The sequence below is a fragment of the Theropithecus gelada genome, chromosome 5 (genome assembly GCF_003255815.1).
Source record: "Theropithecus gelada isolate Dixy chromosome 5, Tgel_1.0, whole genome shotgun sequence".
Classification (NCBI taxonomy): Eukaryota; Metazoa; Chordata; class Mammalia; order Primates; family Cercopithecidae; genus Theropithecus; species Theropithecus gelada.
The window spans coordinates 166,566,393-166,591,853 of NC_037672.1; the positions used below are offsets into that span (position 1 = coordinate 166,566,393).

Consider the following 25,461-nt stretch of genomic DNA (forward strand, 5'->3'; position numbering starts at 1 on the left):
ATATTCTTAGTTGCCCATATGATAAATATTGAAACAGGACTCTGTAAGGATGGTCTAGTTAGCCACAGGCATTAGACAGCGGCTTCCTGTGACATATCAGAGGGTGACTTTAGTTGTCCTCCAAAATGTGATTAGGGTCACCATGTAGATGATTTGACTGCCATTTGCTTGCACATTAAACAAGGAAAACCAGGCAGAAGAACCTTATAAATGTTTTTAGTAAATGTTTATTTTTTGTATTCCTTAAAAACAAAACAAAAATCACAAGTTTGATACTAGTCCTTTGAAATATTGTACACCAATCAAAGCCACCTTACTCATGCAGCAAGTTGGTCTATGTTCTCTTTACTTCTGTTTGCCAGATGATCCTCAATAATTTCTGCAAACAGATTCCTCTTCAACAGATTATATGCAAGAGGTAACAGCTGGCCAGCAACTTTATGAAAATACTGAAAAATAAAAATATAACATTAAATAGAGAATATAGCAGATACCCTAATAAGTAGCAGAAAATATATCAACAAAGCACTTGTTTAACAAAGGCTGCTTCCAAAATCATTTTAGCTACACCTTCAAGTGGTTAGTGAACATAATTTCAGGATAGGCGCCTGGCATTCTAAGAAGCAGTCTTGTTGCTCCAGATGACTAATGGCATACCTTGAAAATTAAGAAAACCAAATTAAATCTGAGCTTCCTTATTCCCTCAGGTTTTACCAACTTTTTCTCACCCCAAACAATGCCCACAAATACTTTTATTCTCTCTGGTGTATTCCCAGTCAAAAGTTTAAGCTTTATTTCCCCTATTAATTCTGTAAGAATTTCAGCTATGCTGAAAGTGAGTTTTCAGATCATATTGCCTTTATCCTCAAACTCCTTCTCTCCCCCATCCCTAACATGTACCGCCTCCCAATCCCTGTTAAAAGTCACTGCCTTAGGCTTATCAAAAGATTTTAGATTACTGCTATTATCTACATATATCACCTTTTTGCTGATCATAATAAACATTTAGCCCTTAATATGTGGTAAGTACTGTGCTAAACCTTTTTATAACTCATACACATTATTTCATTCTCACAACAATCGAGTTTGCTATTCACTGGTTCACATCTTATGGCTCTACTTATTTATGGCTAGGGCCTCTCTAGGTCAAGTACTATTTGGACTGGTCAATGACTGTCATTCTGGCTGTTAAACATTTTGATTAGTTTTACTGATAACTATCTATGAGGTGGGCAAAGAAAAGTAGTATAATATGGTTTATAGCAGGGTTCTCAAAATTACACCCCTGACCAGGAGCATCAACTTCACTTGGTAACTTGCTGGAAATGTAAATTCTCAGGACCCACCCTAGAACTCAATCAAACTTGGGGAGGGTGGGGAGAGCACCAGTGTGCGTTTGGACAAGCCTTCCCAGTGACGCTGATGCATGCTAAAGTTGGAGAGCTACTGGTTTAGTTTTGCTCCTCTCAAGTGTGGTCTGTAGAGCAGCAGCATGACCGTCACCTGGGAGGATGGCAGTCTCAGATCTCATCCCGGACCTACCAATAGAGTGCATTTTAACAGTGTCTGCAGGTGAGTCACATGCATTTTACAGTCTGGGAATTACTGCACTGATTTAGGCACTGACTCTGGAACCAGACTGCTTGTGTGAACCTGGGCAAGATGCTTTGCCTCTCTGTGACTTGGTTACAAAGTAGGTTAAATGAGAATTAAATGATCTGCAGATGGGTGTGCACTCGTGCACGTGTGCAGACATATCTTACAGGTAAAGATACAGATACAAAGGTGTTGGAAAGCTTGCCCCATCTTACACACTGGGAAGACGTGATTTACAACCAGTCTGGCCCCAGAAACATGACATGCCCGCTACACCTTATTGCCTCTTTGACCTTCAGGCAACTATGGTTGAGTAAGCACTGGTTTAGGTATTAAGTAAAATTTTCTTATTTAATGAACAATTAGTTAATGGTAAAACAGCATCTCTTATAAAGCTTAAATAAAGTGTATTTTTCATCTAAGAATTTAAGCACAATAACAAATATCCCCACCACAATGGAAACGAAATGGAGCCTAAGGTGTGTGCACACACCCCCATACCTAGCCCCAAACGTACACACACAGCAAGAAGGCACGTCCCTATAATGTGTCTAATAAGTAAATTCACTTTAATGTAAGCGTGAAGGCAAATAATCTTGGTTATTCACCTTTGCCAGCATAGAAGATGAATTTAAAACATTTTTTGGACATCTACTTTTAAAAAAATCACTTTAAAACCTTCATTTTGAAATACAAGCTGAATCCCTATCTTACCTCTGCTGGAATTTGGGGGTATAAATGTGCATGTATTCATGTGTGGATGTATGTCGCAAGGACAGGAGGGAGATGTGGCAGTGGGTACCAGGTGGAGGATTTTTTTACTCACATGTGAGCCATAGCAAAAGAGGTCCATTCCCAATTCAAGCCCCATGCCATAATCACATTCATCATTAGCAAATTGCACAAAAGTCATCATTTCCTGAATGGGAGCAAAAGCTTTTAGTCTCTCCTCGTCACTTGCAGCCTCAACTATTGCCTTGCAAATTCTCTTGAGGTCAGCTGAAAGAAATCAATGACATAAAAGATTATCTACACAGTTAGAAAATGAATCAGTCTTCAAAGGTAAGAAGACTATAAAGAGGGTTTTTCCTCTTAAGACTTTTTATACTAGTACAACTTGTGCCACCTTGGGTAGTAATCTGCAGCACTTTAATTTAGAATGGCAATTTGGTAATTTTTCTACTTAGGATTCAAGCTTAAAAACAGGTTAACTAGCATTTCTTTATTAGCGACTATTTCACAGGATTTAGTGCCAGTCATGAACTCGCCAGCTGGAGTGCAGTGGCACAATCTTGGCTCACTGCAACCTCTGCCTTCCAGGTTGAAGCAATTCTCCTGCCTCAGCCTCCCAAGTAGCTGGGACTACAGGTGCACGCCACCACACGTGGCTAATTTCTGTATTTTCAGTAGAGACAGGGTTTCACCATGTTGGTCAGGATGGTCTTAGTCTCTTGACCTCATGAGCTGCCTGCCTTAGCCTCCCAAAGTGCTGGGATTACAGGTGTGAGCCACCGCGCCCAGCTACAGTCATGATTTTTTTAAAAGTCTATTCCATGAGTAGATCATGAGTTTACATAACTTTTCAGCAGACTAGTCCAGGAGTTGGCAAATTAGGCAGGCAACTCTTCTTACTTCGGATAGTAGTATGCAGTCTACAGTCAGAAAACCAAGTATGAAAAACAGTGCCCTCAGCTGGGCGCGGTGGCTCACGCCTATAATCCCAACACTTTGGGAAGCCAAGGCAGGTAGATCACTTGAGGTCAGGAGTTCAAGACCAGCCTGATCAACATGGTTGAAACTCTTTCTCTACTAAAAATACAAAAATTAGCTGGGCATGGTGGCGGGCGCCTGTATTCCCAGCCACTCAGGAGGCTGAGGCAGGGGAATCACTTGAACCCGGGAGGCAGAGGTTCCAGTGAGCTGAGACCCTGTCATGGCACTCCAGCCTGGTCGACAAGAGTGAAAAAAGAAAAGAGAGGAAAGATGAGAAAGAGGAGAAAGACGACAATGAGGAGAAAGACGACAAAGTGGAGAAAGAAAGAAAAGAAAGAAGAAAAGCGTTATTGTGAGAAGCTTCAAAGGGTTAAGAACAAACTTAGTTGTGATTTGCTCATCATTGTGACGTTAACAAACGGTCAATTATACCTCCTGGCAAACGACACTAGGCAAGAGCAAGAAGATTAGGTCCTTCACTTTTATGTTTTGCTACACTTCAAAACTAATTAAATACAGAAGGATCTAATGGCTAGAATATTAGACTTGGATATAAAACCCCAGAACCACAACTACAGTAGGGTAACAGGCTTTACTCCTGGGCACTACAATTTAACATCCATCACCCGAAAAGTTTTAGAGACTGCCCATCTCTACAACAAATGTGTTCAACCTTTCCCAAAAGAGACAGTAATCATGCTTTTTAAAGCTCTCTCTAAGGACAGACATGAAGAGAAGATGACTTAGTGTAGAAGCAGAAGGCTGACCAGTAGCTAGGGCCCACACTGGTCCCATCAGAGACTAATTGCCTCTGGCTTCAGGGAAGATATATAGGACAGATCAACCTGTCTAAGAGAAATACAATGTGGGCTACACATTTTTTCCAGTATCCACATGAAAAAAGAAACAGGTGGGGCAGGAGGAGGAGTTAAAAAAAAATAACAAAAAAACAGGTGAAATTAAGATATTTTATTTAACCCATATTTCCAAAGTAGTATTACGTCAACATATAATCAATGTAACAAATATTTAATCCTATTTTAATTTACAAACTTAAACTAATTAAAATTATATTAAACTTAAACTAATAAAAATTACAGGCCAGGTACAGTGGCTCACACCTATAATCCCAACACTTTGGGAAGCCGAGGTGGGTCGATCACATGAGCCCAGGAGTTCGAGACCAGCATGGGCAACAGAGTGAGACCCTGTCTCTGCAGGACAAAACAAAACAAAACAAAAAAAACACCAATTAGCCAGGCATGATGGTGCACACCTGTAGTCCCAGCTACTCGGGAGGCCGAGATAGGATAATTGCACCACTGTGCTCCATCCTGGGTGACAGAGTGAGACCCTGTCACGCACACACACACACACAAATAAAATAAAAAATAAATAAATACAAGCTACAAATTTTGTTGCAGTCGCCACATGTGAGGCACTCAGTGGTCATCACACTGGACAGCTCAGCCACATTCATCTTCCCTATGACACTCCTCTAAGAGGCAGGGGTACAGCGAAAACAGGTCCATATGAATATCTGCCATCTAAGACATCTCTATCTACTGGCTGGAGACGCTGCACAGTAAAGTTTGAGAAGAACTGCTTTAGAGAACTGGTTTAAATGCAGATGTCCAGGTCACAGCCCCAGAGACTGGTAACTACCAAGGCTAGTTAGTTCTGTTCTGAAAAATAGGTGGCCAAATACGTGCGTTAGGCAGGAATACGTGGTTCCTTGAGAAGGTGCTAAGTTTGATTTCCCTTTAAGTTTTATCCTCCCAGAAGAGGATGATCAATAAAGGAATACCAGAAGGGCTGTTCACAATAAGGGAATGGAGACAAGGGGAAAAGAGTTGAGAAGCAATTTTAATTCTGGATGTTCAGTGTAGCAATAACTACGTTATGTGCAGTGGTCCATTTTGAAAGTGTTTTTATACTTATAGATGAAGTCGTTCAGGATCTTGGGCTTCTGAAAGCTAAATCACTTTTATATGCCGATGAAAAAATGTTCACAAAGAACCATAAAAACACACACAATTTCAATAATTACTATTTTACAAGTTGACTGTAACGTCAAAGGTTAGGAAATAGTTCCCAGGAAGTAGGTAACCGGTTAAAATTACTTAAATTCTTAAAAATAACTACCAAATTTTGAGCACTGAGGCAAGCATTTTGCTAAGTATCTTAATACTTGTTTATGCCCCAAATTCCTTTATGAAGTGCATACGATTAACTTCATTTTTACAGATGAAAAAGACAAGGTTTCACAGGATTAAGTAATTTGTTCCAGGCCACACAGCTACAAACTCGGTTTTAATTCAGGAATGACAGACTCTAAAACCTAAGCTTACTCTTTATTACTAAGGTCTAGTGACTGTGTCACAAAATGTATATGGACGTATCTTCTTCCCAATATAAGCAAAACCTTCCTCCACATGCATTAACATATATGCACATGTTTACATATGAAATACATTACCATCTGTTTCAGGGAGCTCTCGGTACCCAACATCATTTTTATCTACTGGAACAACCAAGCCTGCACCATGAAAGGTCTTTGTCACAACCTACGTTAAAGAAAAGAATAAAATGTAATCATGGTAAGTAGACATCAAAAAAAAAAAAAAAAAACCCAAATACATAACCCTCAACATTACTGCCAAAATGTAACATTCAATGACATTTTATTTCAGTAAATTTGAACTCCAGGGTAAAAATTTAACACTATTTTTTTCTTGAAAAGTAGCTAAAAGTTAAACACTTGAAGTAACCACAGAACTGTGAAATAATTGGCTTTTCTTAATTGTGCCAGTCACTTGGAAGTCTGCATCCTGATTTGTTAAGGAAGAACCCAATACATCCTAGAAGGCAAGCCAAAATATCGGTTTCCTCTAAGGTCAAAGTACTTTCTTGGTAGAAAGCACAGAGGAACCTGCGTCTAAAAGAAAAAGAGTAACAAACAGTTTTTGTCAGCAAGAAGACATGATAGGACAGGACTCCTCTCAGCCATGCTGCCAAATTCAGACCCCTCTATTTTTACCTGGAATATTTAGGCTTGTTTGCAAACTTCCCAAAAGTAGGGCAGCTTCTAGGTTTGTGGTGTCCTTTATGGAGGCAAATCACATAACCAGTGAGCTTTCATTAAGTGGTAGTCTTCAAAGACAAAAACAGGCCCAACTACAACTACCACCATAACCCTTCCAGTTTCCATTCTTCCTGTAGCTCACGTTAGTGGCATTATTTTTAGGTCTTTCCTTAGCAAAACATTTGTACAAATATTCCACTTCTTTGTGCAATTCAGTGAAACGTTTCCAAGGCAGAGGAAGGACACAACCCAAAAACCAAACTCCAATTTTAAAGGCCTCTCACCTAAGTCTCTATATCGTAAAGCTTTTTTCTCTCTCATCTCCCTATTCTCCCAGTCTCTTGCTTTTTTCACTATCCTTTATTAAGCTGCCAGAAAGGGTAGATTATTCAAAGGAAGTTATCAGAGAACTGCTTACCACTTGGGAAAAAAATGAAGTAATTGTCTTCTATCTTAATCTTTCTATCGAGATAATCTGCAGCTGGATTTCAGAATTAAATGTAAAAATAAAACCATAAAACTACTAGAAGGTAAATTTAAAAAAATAATTTTGTGATAGAGAAGAGTTGACTATGTAAAAATAAAAAGTCTATCCAGTGAAATCAAGTACACAAAACAGACTAGCTGATAAAATATATCTGTAAAATGTAACAGTAGATAAAAATTAATGTCTTTAAACTATAAGGGAGTCTAACCAAGGAAAAGACTAACATCCAAATTAGAACATATGTAAGAAAAAGACTAATTCTAACCCTGATAGAGAAATGGGCAGAGTTCAGGCAGTTGAAAAAAAAAAATACAATGGCCAACAGAGAAGTGAAAAGTATTTAATGTCCTTTATAATTAAAGAAATTTTAATTAAAATAGTGCAAAATTTTATACCTACCAGCATGGAAAAAACTAAAAAGACTAAAGAAAACCCCACAAAATGAGAAACAAGCAAAGAAAAACTATAAACACACATACACACACACGAACTACTTTGGACCTGGCAATACTATATCTAGGAATTTCTTCTAAAAAAATAACCAGATAAGTATGAGACTAAAGGTATAAAAGGATATCTACGGCAGGATTGTATTTGTGAAAAATCTTAAGCAACCCAGACTTTGAACACCTAAGCACAGTATTCTGCAGCCACTCAAAATTATGAGGTAGATCTTAAATTGACAATATGAAATGATAAACATACCATATTCATAAGTGTAAAAAGCAAGACATAAAGCAGTGATAGTGAAAGAAAAAGACAGCAGTGCTATAGTTGCCAACTCAGGCTGCCCAACATACAGTAAGAATGACGGTATATGTTCAGATTTTTCACAGATGATTACCTGTACTAATTGTCCATAAAGAGGTATCAATTAAGAAGTCAACAGAATCATAATTTTATTAAGAAATTAAGAAGAATAAGATTACAAATTTAGAAAAACTGTATAGGGGTGGGTGGCATCCTGAAGCATCGGATCACAGGTGGATGGAGTGCCACACCGTCATTTTAAGCATCATTTAACCAATGTTCCTTATGAAGAAATCTAGGTATGGAAAAGGTGAAGTGGCAGAGAGCCAATTAGTAAGAAGATGGGGTGGAAAGAATGCTAAATATGGAAAATATGAAGTTGGGTTTTACATGTGTCATTTAAGATTTTGGACAAGACACAAAACCTCTATAACCTTCAATGTACTCATCTATAAAACAGGATAATTCTAACTTTGCAGATTTGTTGTAGAGAGTCAAATGATATAACTCATAAAGACTCTGCATTCCAAAGTACGCTCTAAGTTACTGTCAGTATAAAAACACTGATTTCTAGTGTGCTGCACAGTGCTGTATCATACTAGAGTGGATATAGTCTTACGCTCACACAGAAGAACAAAGCCACTCACATATACTAGTGGAATTGAATTCTTCAGTAGAAAAATATGAATTCAATGAAGAGCTCACAAAAGCAATAAAAGAACAACCTTACATATAACAGAAAAGGGTTTGAAAGCATAATCATCAACAGGGGAGGATTAAAAACATGATTGTCTTGTAAGTTCTTTTTTGTCTTTGTTTTTACCAGCTGTTTTGTATAAAAAACAAATACTAAAATGAAACTTCATGGGGGAGGGGTCTAGGACAAAAATATCTAAGAAATTTCAAACTCAATCATATCTTATTTATGGAGAAGAATTAAGAAAATCTCCTCTGAAATAAAGTATAGCTTGTGGTAGAAAAATAAAAAAAGACTGATTAAATAATTTGCTAACAGCTATTATGTGTATGGATGCTCAGACTTTAGTCAAAACAAATTAGGAATACATTAACTAGGTTACAACTACCCTTCCTCTCAGTCACAAAGTGGGAGAAGCTTCCTATGATAACTAGAAAGGTGAAGAGCAATATAAAACCTTTTTTGAAAATGCCATGTTATAATGGGTTTCATTAAAATGTACGTTTTAAGAAACTTTCCAGTCTATAGGACTAAAGAGTGCCTAGAGCTTATCAGAATATCACCCTTGCAGCTGAATCAAGATCAGAGAAGGAACTGAAGTAGGATTTAAAACCTAAGTACACTAAGGTACTACATTACCAGTGCTAGTTTATTAAGGAATAACAAGTTCTCCATTTAGCTTAGAACATTCAGATGAACCAGCAAGGGCAGACAAACGGTGAGAGGCTAGAGGAGACTTGGGAGCCCTCATTCCAGTGACAAATGTTTTTCTTCACCAGAGGCCGTAAGACCAAACTCCTATAGAATTCTCATTTACTTCAAACCAGAAATCTTCCAGCTTGTCATTAACTTACTCTGAAATCTATAGCTGAAAAACCAAAAGAATCCAACACTAAGAAGTATTTGCTCCTTTACAAAATACTCCCCTCACACTACAGGCATTAGGAGAGATGCAAAAGGAAATGATAGGATTAATAAGGAAAAAGAAAGAAGCACTGCTTATATAACACGTTTACTGGAGAAAATGTATGTAAATTTCATTAGGTACAAAGCAGCTTTCACTTAACTTTATGAAGTGATTAACTGATAAACAAGATTAAAAGAGTGGTAAAAGATCAAAAGAGTGGTAAATACTGGCATACCACAGCAGTGTTATCACCAGTTGTGCAATTCAGTGTGCCAACCCAAAGGAGCCATCTGACCCCCATTTCAGTGCCATCCTCCTAGCACCCCTGCGGGACAGCATCCAGTTCTTAAGACAGGGCTAGGAAGAGAAGGGGAAAGTAGAGATGGGAAGGAATCGAGAGGGGAAAAAAATCCACTATAACAAAACAGAGACCAACAGGCTGAAGTCATACTTTCTTATCTCTCTGTTTCATCTTCATGGTTCTCTGTTCAAGCGAGTACCCCAATTCTCTGGCTGCTTCTGTGAGTTTTTCATCTATGTTTTTCAAGAGATTGATTTTCTTTTTATCTGTTACTTCTTTAAGTTTTTTCGTCAAAAATAATCTGAAAAAGAAGTAAACGTCCTCATTACGTGGCAGGTCACTGCACTAAGTACAAAGACCTTTGGAAGTTTAGCCAAGTTAAAAATGTCAAATTCCATGCAAGAATAAGTCCACAGAATAATTCCCAACACTTCTCTCAAAATCCCTCATCGTTTTTGTCAAATAAGAGAAAAAGCAATATTCCTAAAAAACTGCCAGTCACAGAAAGAGCAAATACGATTCAAATTTTTATTAGTACTCTAATGTCTACAATAAAGGTATAAGGGATATTTACAAAGCTGAGATTAGTCAAGTTTTAAATTGTATCACTTGATATTAAGATATGGCATACTACTTTGAAGAAGTCTGACCTAACAGAAAAAAAAGATATCAAAAAAATTTTTCAGGGCCGGGCGCGGTGGCTCAAGCCTGTAATCCCAGCACTTTGGGAGGCCGAGACGGGTGGATCACGAGGTCAGGAGATCGAGACCATCCTGGCTAACACGGTGAAACCCCGTCTCTACTAAAAATACAAAAAAAAAAACTAGCCGGGCGAGGTGACGGGCGCCTGTAGTCCCAGCTACTCGGGAGGCTGAGGCAGGAGAATGGCGGGAACCCGGGAGGCGGAGCTTGCAGTGAGCTGAGATGCGGCCACTGCACTCCAGCCTGGGTGACAGAGCCAGACTCTGTCTCAAAAAAAAAAAAAAAAAAAAAAAAATTTTCAGGGACCGGGTGTGGTGGCTCATGCCTGTAACCCCAGCACTTTGGGAGGCCAAGGTGGGCGGATCACTCAAGGTCAGGAGTTGGAGACCAGCCTGGCCAACATAGGAAAATGCTGTCTCCACTAAAAATACAAAAATTAGCCAGGCATGGTGGCACACACCTCTATTCACAGCTACTTGGGAGGCTGGGCCAGGAGAACCACCTGAACCTGGGAGGCGGAGGTTGCAGCCAATCAGTCAGCTGAGATCGTGCCACTGCACTTCAGCCTAAGACTGTCTCAAAAAAAAAAAAAAAAAAAAATTTTTTTTTTTTTTTGAGATGGTGTTTCATTCCTGTTACCCAGGCTGGAGTGCAATGGCAGGGTCTCAGCTCACTGCAACCTCCGCCTCCTGGGTTCAAACAATTCTCTTACCTCAGCCTCCTAGGTAGCTGGGATTACAGGTGCATACCACCACGCCCAACTAATTTTTGTGTTTTTAGTGGAGCCAGGCTTTCACCATGTTGGCCAGGCTGGTCCCGAACTCCTGACCTCAGGTTATCCATCTGCCTTGGCCGGCCAAAGTGCTGGGATTACAGGCGTGAGCCACTGCGCCCAGCCTTTTTTTTTTCTTTTCCAGTTTTAAAAAGACAGAGGACACTATTATAACACTTAAGGTCAATAGATTTTTTTTTTTTTTTAAATGTTGAAGTTTGTGTTGAGAAAAATTTAGAAAACGTAAAAGGAAAGCAAAGCTACTTTGTAAGCTTATACAAAAGCATAAGCCAAAGTAGTTTTCAAAAGTATGTGAATATACAGCATGTTAACGCCACTTATGGAAATAATTTTATATCTTATCATAAACAGGTTTTTTGCCATCAATGTAAAAGGTCAGGAGTAACATGCAGAGCGGGAAGGGTGTACCAGACCGCCAGGAAGAAAGCTGAGGGAGTAACAGCTCCTAGGGAGAAACTCACTTCTATTCACTGCCAACATCTGAGTTTGTAGTATTCCCTACAACACTGTTATCAAAGGGCTTAGAACATTGATAGTGGGTGCTAGTCTTAGCTTCATTGTACTTATTAGGGAAAAAAAAAAGGCACAGAGGATAATCAACTTACCCAAGTTGAGAGAGCTAGTAGATTAAACCAGTAGAGTTACCAGTAGAACTGGTAGATTAAAATGCCACAGAAACCCAAGCCATCAAAATCTAACCTCTGATTACAGCAGTTACACTAAATCTTACCTTCAATTATCACCAGCTGTATGTCTAGAAGATATGTTTATATCAACCATAAAATGCAGATTTGATCACATCAGTCCCATGTGAATCAATCTTTACAGTCTTCCTCAACACTCTGGCATGGCATATAGCTATTCAAGTACCCTGTGCCATGTATTTCCACACTTTCACACACATACTGCTCCCTTACCTAAAGCATCCTTCTTCCCATTCTTTCTAGTAAGTTCTTAGGCATCCATCAAAGCCCACATAGAATATCCTCTTTTACCTCCGCCACTATTGAAGGCACTTGGTAGCTGCCTTCCCATTCATATGACATTATTATGACTATCTCTGGAAGTTTTTGTCTCTACCAAAACCTACTCTAACACTTTCCTGTGTGATGCTTAAAGATAAGCTGCAATGTGCAACTGAAGCCATAACCATGAACATGAACATTTTGTGCTGTGACTTTAAACCCATTAGAATGTATTTAATGCAAACGAATTTGTACCTATGCATGTTATATGGCATCATGCAATGGCCCTTTGGAAATAGTGGTTCACTAAGGTATACAGATGGAAGTGTTGAAACTTATATATCGAATTCACTCCATTACATAACATTATGAAAAAAAAGCGATTGAACTCACAGTAGTATTATAAGTTTCTCAATCTAATTTTTATTTGAAACCTGGAATTTTATCACTGGCAAAACATATAGTCAGTCAGTTGTTTTCTTTGGTTCATTTGGGAGAATTACTGCCAGTATCTACACCCAAATAACCAGAGTTTGTCAATGAGTTACTCTTTCTAAAAGTGGGGAAAAGTTCATCTCAAAACTCAATCACACAAGGGCTTTTTTTCCCCCTTGAGACAAACCACAGTACTTCAGTATGAGAAATGCTTTCTATGTATTTCCTATTTCATCACAGAATGTTAAAGAGATGTACTCAGTGGCAGACATCTAATACATGTATACTCCATCACTGACTTTTCTCAGGCACAGGGTCTTGCTATGTTGCTTAGGATGAGCTTGAACTCCTGGGCTTGAGCAATGCTCCCACCTCAACATCCTGAGTAGCCACCATGCCTGGCTCCATCACAAACATTTTTAAATACATTTGCATGTGCCTGCTGTGAATAATGCAACAACTGCTGCTACTCTGGTGGCACTATCTTGATTCCTGCCAAGGTGACAACAGCATTATCCACCATTACCTTTGTGCCATTGGTGCAAAAATAACATTTTATTATTACAAATAGTTTTGACCCTAAGGGTCCCTGACCCAAGGTCAAAACTATTTACCTCAGCTATTTTAGGAAAAAAAATAAGGCAGAGGGAAAAAAAGAAAAAATTCCTAATTTTGTTGTTCAAAGATATTTAAAAATTATGTTTACTTCCATATGCATTAGACAATATGAAATAGAATCATTCTACACTATTGTTATTTGCCCACTTCATAACAAATTCAACAAATCAATAACAAGGTATTATAGTATATGGATAGTTTACATTTACCTAATCTTCCCTATTGCTGGATATGTTGCCAATTTTTCATTTGATAAACAATCTGTAATAAATACACATATTTCTGTACCTGTCCAAAATCCCTTTAATAAATAGCTAGAAGTGAAATTGCTAAGTTAAGGGTATAAATATGTACTTCACACAGTACCTGGCAATGTCACCTATCAAGAAATCTTAGAATATGGTTTTTTAAACATTTTTCAAACTGCTTTCCACAAAAGTTTTACCAATTAACACATCAGTAAGGGTTCTTATACCCTAACCATCATTGGTTATGACCATTCTTTAACCTTTAAAAAAAATCTTTGCTGGCTTAATTTGCATTTCTTTAGTTACTATTAAATTTTGCAGACACAAGATTTAATAACAACTAAAGACAATAAAAATGTGTTGATCAAACGTATGCCTTGAAAGACCTTACTCAGTCTGCCATAAAAATAAATTTTAAAATATATAAAGAAATTAAGTGTTCTGATTAGCTGATTTAAGGAGGTGGTACCCAAAAAACTAAAACCATTATTATACTTAGAAATACTGAAATAGTTATACCTCAAGTAACTTTTTACCCCTGTTTTTGAGATAAATTATTGGAGGTAGTTCCTCAAATACTCACTTGCTGATCTTCACCTAAATTATAAATATTATCGCCCATGTATTTTTTTTTCCTTTTTCATTGTCTGTGTTCTCCAATTAGCTTAAAAAAAAAAAAAAGATACCAGAAGAGTCTTGGGTTATGTTAGATGACCACTACTATGTTATCTTTCTTTTTAAAAAAGATTCAGACATGACTAATAATACAAATGAAAAGTTAGGCTTGTTTTTTAAAAAGAGACAGTCTCACTATGTTACCCAGCCTGAAAAAATGAGGTGTTTCTACATGCCAAGGTATTTATAGAATTAATATTTATGGAGCATCTACTATGGGGCAGATACTGTGCACAAAACAAACCCTCTGCCCGCGTGGAACTTACATGCTAATGCAAGACACAGACAACAACCAAGAAAACAGGAGTTTCTAATAAAGATGGCACCAATTTAAATTGAATGGTAAATCCGAAGAGTTTAAAAGAAGTTATAAATTACAAATACCAAGCAACATTTTATAGGAAACTGAGAGGTATTAGAAAAGAAAGAACATTTTTGGACATCTACAATGTAGCTGCCCTGTAGATAAACCAGGATGAACGTAGCATAGTCTAGAGGTTGTAGTAGGCTGATTTAGTTTGAATTCGCTTTACTGCAAATTTATATTATCAAATCCCAGGGAACAAAAACTCTTTAAAGAGAGAGTCAAAGAAAGAGACTAAAAGAGGTCAAAGAAAAGATAATCTACTTGTATTTGAAGGGATAAAGTTTGCTTTCTTCACTACAATGCAAACTACACAGCGGCTGACAAGTAAAATGGCTTCAAGTCATGTCTGTGGCTGATATAGCAGACTGGCTCACTCAGCTCTATTCCAATCACCTCCCATGAAAGTTTGCTGCATTTCCCTTACTACTCTTTAGCTCAGGCTCCACATGGGACCTAGCTTCTTCCAAGCAGCTGCAATACTTTAAAATCTCTGAGGCAGAGAGATATCAGGTGGAGGCTGTGCTTCCACGATCTCCATCAGTGAGCACAGCTGTAGAGGCATCTGAGGGTTCTGCAGCAGCTGTAGCTGAGATCCCAGCACCTGGTTCTTAGCCTCAGGCGGGCTGAGAGGCAAATGGTAGGGCATCCATTTACCTGGCCCAGATTAAACCAAAGATAATGTGGTCCTAGAGCCACTCATTGTGGCAGCAGTTCTCGATTTCCCAGCTTCTTGATGGTGACAGAGACATAAAATCCACTGTAAGCCACACAACTGTCATTCCTGGAAGCTCAGCCTGCTCCCTCAACCCTTCCAAGGATTTTATGACCACCTCTTTTTACTCTATTAAGCCTTTCTGTTTGAACTGTACACAAGTAATGAACTCTTAACAAGCGTTTAAAATCAGATGTCTAACAAAACTGTTCATGTTGCCATGGAATACCTGAGGTCAAGTATTATTTTAAGTAAAATAGTTACATAAGAGGTGTATTTTTTGGTGAAGAGTGACAAAATAACAATATAGATAAGACTACCTGCAAAAGTCATGGAAATTATCTCTAGAAATCTACAATTATGGGCTTGCCTCAAATCCGCTTTGTTTTTTATGGAGACAGAGTCTCACTCTGTCACTCAGGTTGGAATATAGTGGCGCAATCTCGGCTGACTGCAACCTCTGCCTCCCGTGTTCAAGAGATCCTCCTGCCTCAGCCTCCTGAGTAGCTGGGATTACAGGTGTGTGCCATCATGCCCCCAGCTAATTTTTGTATTTTTAGTAGCGATGGGGTTTCCCCATGTTGTCCAGGCTGGTCTGGAACCCCTGATCTAAGCGATCTGCCCACCTCAGCCTCCCAAAGTGCTGGAATTACAGGTGTGAGCCACTGCGCCCTGCCCCTCAAACCCCCTTTGTAATGAACTCATATAGTATAAACATGGTAAACAAATATAAGAGAAATTGAAATAAGATATTCTTACTTGACTGCAGCAAATACATTATCTCCATTTGGAACAATTATACAATTTTTCTTTGCTTCATTTATACCAACATATACAGGAAGTTCATCAGGAGAATCCCTGTGTAAGCAAAAGACATTAAAAATTTAGCTGCCCTTAATTTATATTATCAGGCAAGTGGGATTTCAGGTCTACAGACAACAATTTACACCTTTTTTTTTTTTTCCTTTTTTGAGGCCTTTTTTTTTTTAATCATACCAAAGTTTATTGATTATATCAAACAAAAATGTCTGTAATGGAAAAGGCAAGTTGCGGTCATAAAAGATGGCATTCACATTCATTTCAGAAAGCAACAACGGAGATGTAAAAAATTGCTTAAGTGAAAAATGTAATATTGCGTCCCATTTTGCAAGCTGAAAAATTATTTTGTCAACACGTATAAAATCTGCACATTTACATACTACATTTTAAAAAATTCCATCACTACAGTATTATAAATATTGCAAAGTCAGGCTTACATTTATACTGTTGCTGGTGTATATGTAGTAGATATGGAATGTTTTCAGTTTAGTAGGTAACAACCTCAAACAATGGACAATAGCTGCGAAAATTACAAAGACATTTCAATAGCTCAAAATTATTCAAATTATAGGTACATCATCTTATTATTATACTTTTTTCCCTTTCTCTGTCACAAATAGGATGATTACATTGTAGTGCTAGGAATACAGCATGGTCTACTTCAAATTATTTGATCTGCTAACCCCACACTAGTCATTTTTTAGCTCTTCAGTAAAATATCTTTTAAAAAGGAAAGCCAGGTCCCTCCCAAGGATCTAGGTTGAGGCCTTTTTTTTTTATAAGGGCATTTTTTTTTTAAATGAAACAAAACTTTTAAGCTCCAAGTTTCTTAGGAATATCTATGATAAATCTTATATAACGGAACCTAAAACTAAGATTCTTAGGACCTAGTTGCTTTTATACTCAAATATAAAAAAAAAAAAAAAAGGAAAAACAAGAAAAAGGATTGTAAAACATTACCGATGAAAGGATCTTATTCATGTATATAACCAAATCCTTTTATTTTAAAATTGAGGAAACAAATACTGAGAGGTTAAATCACTCAGCCAAGGTCCTAGTAAGTTAGGACGCTGGCTACAGTATAATTCAATTCGTAGCCCCATGTGCATTCTACTGTACTACAACACTTCTCCCTGGGAATGTTCCTTCTATTACCTTACATTTAATCTTCACTTTAAAGAATAGCATCTCTACTGGTACAAATGGACAAATTTTCCTCCTGGAGTTTCTCTATTTCTTAACCTTCTAAGTATTTTGCATGCATTCATTTAATTCTCATAATATTCCCATCAGGTATGTACAGTTATCCCTATTGTTACAAGACAGGAAACCGAGTCACAGAAAGTCACAGTCACTAATGATACAGGGTCACACAGATAATAAACAAGAGGACCAGTGTGACTCCAGAGACCACTCTTAACTACCATCTGCCACTCTGGCACCTGGCAGCACACGGCTTATTAAGCACAGCTGCTCTAAATTATCTTTCTTGGGCCAAAAGCGCTCTTCTGAACCCAAAAGGGAAAAAAAAGGTTTACAAGGAAAGGAAAAATCAGTGAGATTAAACCTAAAGAGTTTACCCATCCTAGGGAAGGTTAAAATGGTAACAGCAAGAACAATAGATGACTCATCTATCCATCAACAGGGGAAAATATGCCTTTCACCTTGGATGACTCCCTGAAACTACTGCTACGGAATAAAAGATGAAATGGATCACGAGGTCAGGAGATCGAGACCATCCTGGCTAACACGGTGAAACTCTGTCTCTACTAAAAAATACAAAAAAACTAGGTGGGCGAGGTGGCGGGCGCCTATAGTCCCAGCTACATGGAAGGCTGAGGCAGGAGAATGGCGTAAACCCAGGAGGCGGAGCTTGCAGTGAGCTGAGATCCGGCCACTGCACTCCAGCCTGGGCGACAGAGCGAGACTCTGTCTCAAAAAAAAAAAAAAAAAAAAAAAAAAAAAAAGAAATGCTCCTATTATTGCAAATACAAAATTGCATGCAGGATTATGTAAAGACAATGCCAGGTTGGTCTGCCAGAATGAGCCAAGAGCATGTGATGTGATTCCCCCTGCAGAGAGCCTATGAACGGACATGCAGTCAGGCAGGTTTCACATCACCAAGATTCCTATCCCGGAAAAGCAGATGTTCATAGCTCCAGGAATAGAATGCGACCTCATGGAGAGCCTATAAACGGACACATGGGGGGCGCCTGTCCATATGGATAAGATAGGGCTATAAACACCCTCATCTTGCCACGGCTCTTCTAGGTCTCTTTAGGGTTAAGACATACTCCCTTCTGAGAATTTCTGGTCTAACCGGTTGTCTAGCTTCACGTCCTACTTCTATGGATTGTTTGTAACCAGCTTTTGCTGCAACTGTTACTGCTGATTAGTATCTTGCTAATCATAGGTGATGGAAAGACCATGGTTCTGTTTTAAGGCTCTGTTAGAAATTACTGATGCACACACTATATTGTAAATTCTTATCTCTATATACTGTACTTCTGCATACAGATGTTATGTTAAAGAATTACTTCATCCCTATGTGACCATCTCACCTCATAATCAAACGACTCTAAATCCCTCACTAACCTACCCCGCCTTCACTAAACTTAATAATAAACACTGGTATTTCCAGTGTATTGGCAGCACACGGGACCAGAAGGCGGTGACCCCCCTGGACCCAGCTTTCACTATCTTGTGTGTGTCTATTATTTCTTGACCTGCTGATCCACCTGGGAACAAAGAGAGAGCCCCGTTGCATTGCAGGCTGCTGGCCAGATCCCGCAATATCAGGCGCCCAACGTGGCCTTCTTTGTTCCTCGGCTCAGTGCACTCCGAGTACAGGTTCATGACAACTAGTCTTCAGTCTCAACGGTAAAGTCTCCAGGTACGCTTTTTCCGACTCTCCCCTCTTTTCGGGTTTGTTGACTGGTATTATTCCAGGGTTATTATGGGACAATCACAGTCTAAACACCAGGCTTATCTGTCTTTTATTAAACTTCTTAAACAGGATAGAATCAAGGCTGATTCCAATAACCTTATTCTCTTATTTCAGACAATTGTAAGACACTGTCCTTGGTTCCCTGACAAAGGTTCTATGGACCTATCAGACTGGGATAGAGTTGGCGCCACGCTCTGCCAACTCATGAGAGATGGTGTTTTACTTCCTATTTCTGTTTGGACTGACTGGGCTCTTATTCGTGTTGCTTTACTTCCTTTTCAGTTTGGTGATCCTCTTCAACTGCCACAGGTTAATGCGGATGGTGAGCCGCTCCCTTTACCTCGGGTAGCTGACCCCGCTACTAGCCCTCCTTCTGATGATGAGGAAGAATTCGATCTCTCCTTGTTTTCTCCCCAAGAGGAGGAACCTGGAGATGATCCCCTCCCTCTGCCTCCTATCTTGGAACTTGTATATGTTAACTCTTCTTCTACTAAGCCGTTGCCCCCTCTGCCAGAGGAGGATGTATGGCATTCATCTGAATGGCCTGTTTCTCATTCTTCTCGTCCTTTTGAACCTCTTCCCCCTTCTAAGCCTACTGTTTCTTTCGACGCTCTGGGACCCCTTCTTTCAGAGGCTTGGCACCCTCACTCTCCTTCTCTTCCTCTGCCCCTGCACAATGGATGTATGAGTCACTTCTCTGGGTAGAGCAGTGGATGTTTTCCAAACACAAGTTGGAGGCGTTAATTGAAATTGTTAATAACTTACTACAAGCAAACACTATGGAACCCTCCTTGTCTCCATGGAACTCGCCTGTTTGTTGCACAAAAAACGTCAGGAAAATGGAGGATGGTAACAGACTTGAGAGCCGTTAATGCAGTTATTAAACCTATGGGGGGCGTTACAACCCGGTATGCCCTCCCACTCCATGATTCCTAGGGAATGGCCTTTAATTATCACTGATCTTAAAGACTGCTTTTTTCGTATTCCTTTAGACAAGTCAGACCATGAAAAATTTGCTTTCACTATACCTTTTGTTAACAATTCAGCTCCCGCAGCTAGATATCAATGGAAAGTTTTACCTCAAGGAATGATTAACAGTCCTGATATTTGTCAGTTGTTTCTTGGTACTGTGTTACAACCTATCCGACAGACTTTTAAAAATAATAACATTCTTCATTGTATGGATGATATACTGATTGCTGCTCCCACTAAAGATGAATTAATTCAATGTTTTACTTCTTTAAAATTAGCTGTTGCCAATGCAAGACTCCACATTGCTCCTGATAAAATTCAACAAGCCACTCCTTTTCTGTACTTAGGAATGCAGCGAGAAGCTCACTCCATTAAGCCCCCAACAGTCCAACTTCGTACTGACAATTTAAACACCTTAAATGATTTTCAAAAATTACTAGGTGACAACAACTATCTCAGACCAACCCTAGGCATCCCTACTTATGCATTATCTCATCTATTTGCCACTCTATCAGGAGATACAGATTTAAACAGCCCTTGCCCTCTATCTAAACCACCAAAACAAGAGTTGTCTTTGTAGAACAAAGAGTGAGAGAGGCACAAGTCTCTTGTATCTACCCAAATTTGCCTTTACAATTTTTAGTTTTTCCTTCCATCCACTCTCCTACGGGACTTATAGTATAAAATGATTCTCTAGTTGAATGGGTATTTCTTCCTAATTCAGCCTCTAAACCTCTTTCAATATATCTTGATCAAATGGCCACTTTGATTGGATTAGGACATCAATGTATCAACGGCTTTGATCCAAACATTATTGTGGTCCCTTTGACAAAAAATGAAGTTTAAAATGCCTTTTCCACATTTTTGTGCTGGCCGACTAATCTGGCTGACTTCATTGGCACTACTGATAATCATTTGCCTAAGTCAAAATTCTTTCAATTTCTACGAAATACTTCCTGGATTCTACCAAAACTTACTTGTTCATCACCACTAGAGGCAGCCGTTACCATTTTTACTGATGGATCCAGCAATGGAGAGGCAGGGTATGCAGGACCAAAAGATAAAGTCATTTCTACTCCATACAATTCTGCTCAAAAAGCAGAGTTGTTTGCTGTTATCTCTACATTACAGGATTTTGATCAGCCTCTTAATATTGTCTCTGACTCAGCTTATGTAGTCCATGCCACAAAGGCAATAGAAACAGCTACCATCAAAAATATTACTGACACTAATCTATTTTCCTTGTTCCCTTTGTTACAAAAAACTGTCAAAAACTGAAACCACTCTTTTTTCATCACTCACTTTCGATCTTATACTAATTTGCCTGGACCTTTATCTAGTGGTAATCATAAAGTTGATACTCTAGTTTCTCTAGCCAATACAGATGCAGAACAATTTCATCAACTCATACTAATGCCTCAGGTCTTAAACATAAATATTCTCTCAGTTGGAAACATGCTAAACAAATTGTACAACACTGTTCTCAATGTCAGTTTCTTGTCTTACCCACACAATCTCCCAGAGTTAATCCCCGAGGCCTTCTCCTAATGCTATTTGGCAAATGGATGTTACTCATGTTCCTTATTTTGGAAAATTAGCTTATATGCATGTCACAGTTGACACCTTTTCCAATTTCATCTGGGCTACCTGTCAAACTGGAGAAGCCACTTCTCACATTAAAAAACATGTTTTCATGTTTTGCAGTTATGGGAATTCCTAGTGAGCTCAAAACAGACAATGGTCCAGCCTATTGCAGTAAAACTTTAAAAAATTTTCTTGATCAGTGTCATATTAAACGTATTACTGGTATCCCTTATAACCCACAAGGCCAAGCTCTTGTAGAAAGAACAGAACTTTAAAATTACAATTACTTAAACAAAAAGAGGGGGATAAGGAGTTGTCTACCGCTCACATACAACTAAACTTGGAATTGTTCACGTTAATTTTTCTCAATATTCCTAAATCTAGTTCTGTTACTGCTGCTGAAAAACATTTCTCTGGTAACTGTCCCATGGTAAACCATGGAAGGGAAGTATGGTGGAAAGATGTTCAATCTAATATACGGTCAAAAGATTCTATTTTAACGTGGGGAAGAGGCTATGCTTGTGTTTCCCCAGGTGAACATCAATCTCCTGTTTGGATTCCTGTTAGACACCTGAAATTGTGTCCTGAAGATGCATGCAACAACAAGACAGAGAAATTTGCTGAAAAAATGCTACAGCAGGAAACAACTAACACATCCAATGGTCAAAAAGAAGAAAATGACCACACTAACTCGTTTACGACAGAAAATCCAGTCCATCATCCTGAACAACTTGTCTGCAGCGATCCAGGTCTGCCTCAACCTCTGCCTCCTCCTGATGACACTGATCCTTCTACCCTCTGTCACACCACAGACTGTTAAAAACTATACATATTGGGCCTATATTCCTTTTCCTCCTCTTATTTGAGCCATGACATGGATGGATGCTCCTATCAAGGTTTATGTTAATGATAGTGTTTGGATGCCTGGTTCTGTAGATGATCGTTGTCCTGCCCAACCTTCAGAAGGAACCCCTTCCAATATCACTTTAGGTTGTAGGTATCCACCGTTGTGCCTCGGACCCACTAATGGATGTCTCTCATTAGATATTCAAACTTGGGCAGTCACACTACCATCTAGTCACTCTGTCCCTCCTGTAGGACACTTGGTATCAGGGCTCTCATTAAAACCTCTAAAACAGATCAAAATAGGAATCACTGATTATATTCACACATCCCAATATAAGCCTTTAGGAACTGCGTGTCCCCTGAACTTGTCTTCAAATACTGACAAATTAATACGGAAGGATTGTGTTAGTCCAGAAGGAACTGTGTTATTTAATTCTTCTCACTACACCATTGTTGACTGGGCTCCTGAAGGTCATATTACTAATGATTGCCGTTAAGGTCACAGAGATTGTCAACATTTTCTCTATGATATTACTTACCAAAAAAGTAGTGACAACCCTCCCCTATTATGTCGTATATTTAACTCCTTTTTTCCTTTTAAGTGGAAAGGGGCAGGGGTTGCCACTGCAAAGCCAAGGCTCATTGTTCCCCACTTAGGACTTGAACATTCAGAATTACGGAGATTAACCATAGCTATGACTGGTATGAGAGTTTGGGCTGGAGAAAGTGTTATAAGTAAATCCACCTTGTCACCTCGAAAACTAAGATAACAGATTGATTTACACTACTATTTTCACACAGCCAAAAATATCACTATGGCAATCGTCAAAAGGTCAATTCAAAGACAGGATAGTAAAGACTATGAGGACTTATACCCCCCTATTGCTAATGTGCCCCCACCACCTCTCGTACAACCTATTACCCCCACCCCACATTCACAAAAAAGAATACCATCCCAAAATATATATACTATCTATATGGAATCCAACAAAACTGTACCACTTAAAAGTTGTGTTAAAACACCATATATGCTATTAGTAGGAAAGATGCATATTAATTCAAACACCAACATAATTACCTGTGTTAATTGTTACTTGTATACTTGTATTGACTCATCCTTTAATCAATATCATAGTATTTTAATAGTCAGAGCCAGCAAAGCTATTTGGCTCCCCGTAGCCTTACATAGGCCTTGGGAATCTTCCCCTTCTATCCAGGTTATTAATAATATTCTACAGAAAATTCTTAAAAGGAGTAAATGATTTATTTTTACATTAACTGTAGTAATAATGGGTTTGATTGCTGTTACTGCAACTGCTGCTACTGCTGGAGTTGCATTACATCAATCTATTCATGCTGTTCATTTTGTGGATAAATGGCAAAAAATTCTACTCGGATGTGGAATTCTCAGTCAAGTATTGATCAAAAATTGGTCAATCGAATTAATGATCGATTAACAAACTTATATGGATGGGAGATAAAATTATGAGTCTAGAACATAGATTACAAATGCAATGTGATTGGAATACTTCTGATTTTTGTATAACTCTGTTCCAATATAATGAATCTGTTCACAATTGGGAATCAGTAAAACGTCATTTACAAGGAAGTGAAGATAATTTAAGTTTAGACATAAGCAAGCTCAAAGAACAGATTTTTGAGGCCTCTCAAGAACACTTAACTGCTTTACCTGGTGCTGAAGTTTTAGACGGTATCTGTAAGGGATTATTTAATCTCAACCCCATTCAATGGGCAAAATCTTTGGTAGGATTCACTATCGTTAATTTTGTTCTGTGTATAATTTGTGCTATTAGTTTATTGTTCATGTGTAAAGTTGGAAAAAATATTCTTCAATCCAATTGTGATCAGCAGCAAGCTATGATTGCTACAGTTCATTTAAATCAGAGAAAAGGGGGAGATGTAGGGAGACCCCCTGAAACTATTGCTACGGAATAAAAGATGAAATGCTCCTATTATTGCAAATACAAAATTGCATGCAGGATTGTGTAAAGACAATGCCAGGTTGGTCTGCCAGAATGAGCCAACAGCGTGTGACGTGCTTCCCCCTGCAGAGAGCCTATGAACGGACAGGCAGTCAGGGAGGTTTCACATCACCAAGATTCCTATCCCGGAAAAGCAGATGTTCATAGCTCTGGGAATGGAATGCGACCCTTGTGGAGAGCCTATAAACAGACGCATGGGGGGCACCTGTCCATATGGATAAGATAGGGCTATAAACGCCCTCATCTTGCCACGGCTCTTCTAGGCCTCTTTAGGGTTAAGACATACTCCCTTCTGAGAATTTCTGGTCTAACCGGTTGTCTAGCTTCACGTCCTGTTTCTATGGATTGTTTGTAACCAGCTTTTGCTGCAACTGTTACTGCTGATTAGTATCTTGCTAATCATAGGTGATGGAAAGACTGTGGTTCTGCTTTAAGGCTCTGTTAGAAATTACTGATGCACACACTATATTGTAAATTCTTATCTCTATATACTGTACTTCTGCATACAGATGTTATGTTAAAGAATTACTTCATCCCCATGTGACCATCTCACCTCATAATCAAACAACCCTAAATCCCTCACTAACCTACCCTGCCCTCACTAAACTTAATAATAAATGCTGGTATTTCCAGTGTACTGGTGGCACCACGGGACCAGAAGGCGGTGACCGCCTGGACCCAGCTTTCACTATCTTGTGTGTGTCTATTATTTCTTGACCTGCCGATCCTCCTGGTAACAAAGACAGAGACCCGTTGCATTGCGGGCTGCTGGCCAGATTCTGCAATAGGTGAGGCTAGTGAATAACTATTTATCCTCATTAGCAGGACAGCAGCTGTATTTTAGAGGTGAAGAAAAGATCCTTTACCTGAAATACCCCATGTGGTACTGAGTTTTATTATCTCCAATAATAATGGTCTGGAACTCAGGAGGATCATAGTAAAACCTCCAATGAAGGTTAAAATTCAGGCCTGTTGATTTTTTCTTCGTTTTATGTTTTCCAGCAAGGATATCATAAGGACCAACTAATTGAAGTCCGAGGCTTGCAGAAAGTGAATCTATAAAGAAAATAAATTTAGACAATATTTTCTGGAGACAGATAGGAAATAATGCTTTTAGTTAGTAAACTATTTCTAAGCAATTGTCTTTAAAAGTTTCTAAAGTAAAAGAAAATCTTGAGTTATGTGTGAAGATGTCAGTTATAAACATTCAATAGAAAAGAAGTCAGAGTAACAGGAAAA

General features: G+C 38.7%; 1 protein-coding gene across 1 annotated transcript in view; it reads right to left on the reverse strand.

Moving 5' to 3' along the window:
* Positions 1-207: 207 nt before the first annotated feature.
* LOC112624272 (histone PARylation factor 1) overlaps positions 208-25,461 on the reverse strand; it is a 32,282-nt gene continuing 7,028 nt past the window's right edge. Inside the window, exons 3-8 of the mRNA XM_025384768.1 lie at positions 25,089-25,278; positions 15,811-15,909; positions 9,687-9,837; positions 5,789-5,876; positions 2,423-2,595; positions 208-449 (exon numbers count right to left, since the gene is read on the reverse strand). Coding sequence (XP_025240553.1) covers positions 318-449; positions 2,423-2,595; positions 5,789-5,876; positions 9,687-9,837; positions 15,811-15,909; positions 25,089-25,278 — 833 coding nt within the window. The 3' untranslated portion in view covers positions 208-317. The remainder of the gene's footprint in view (positions 450-2,422; positions 2,596-5,788; positions 5,877-9,686; positions 9,838-15,810; positions 15,910-25,088; positions 25,279-25,461) is intronic.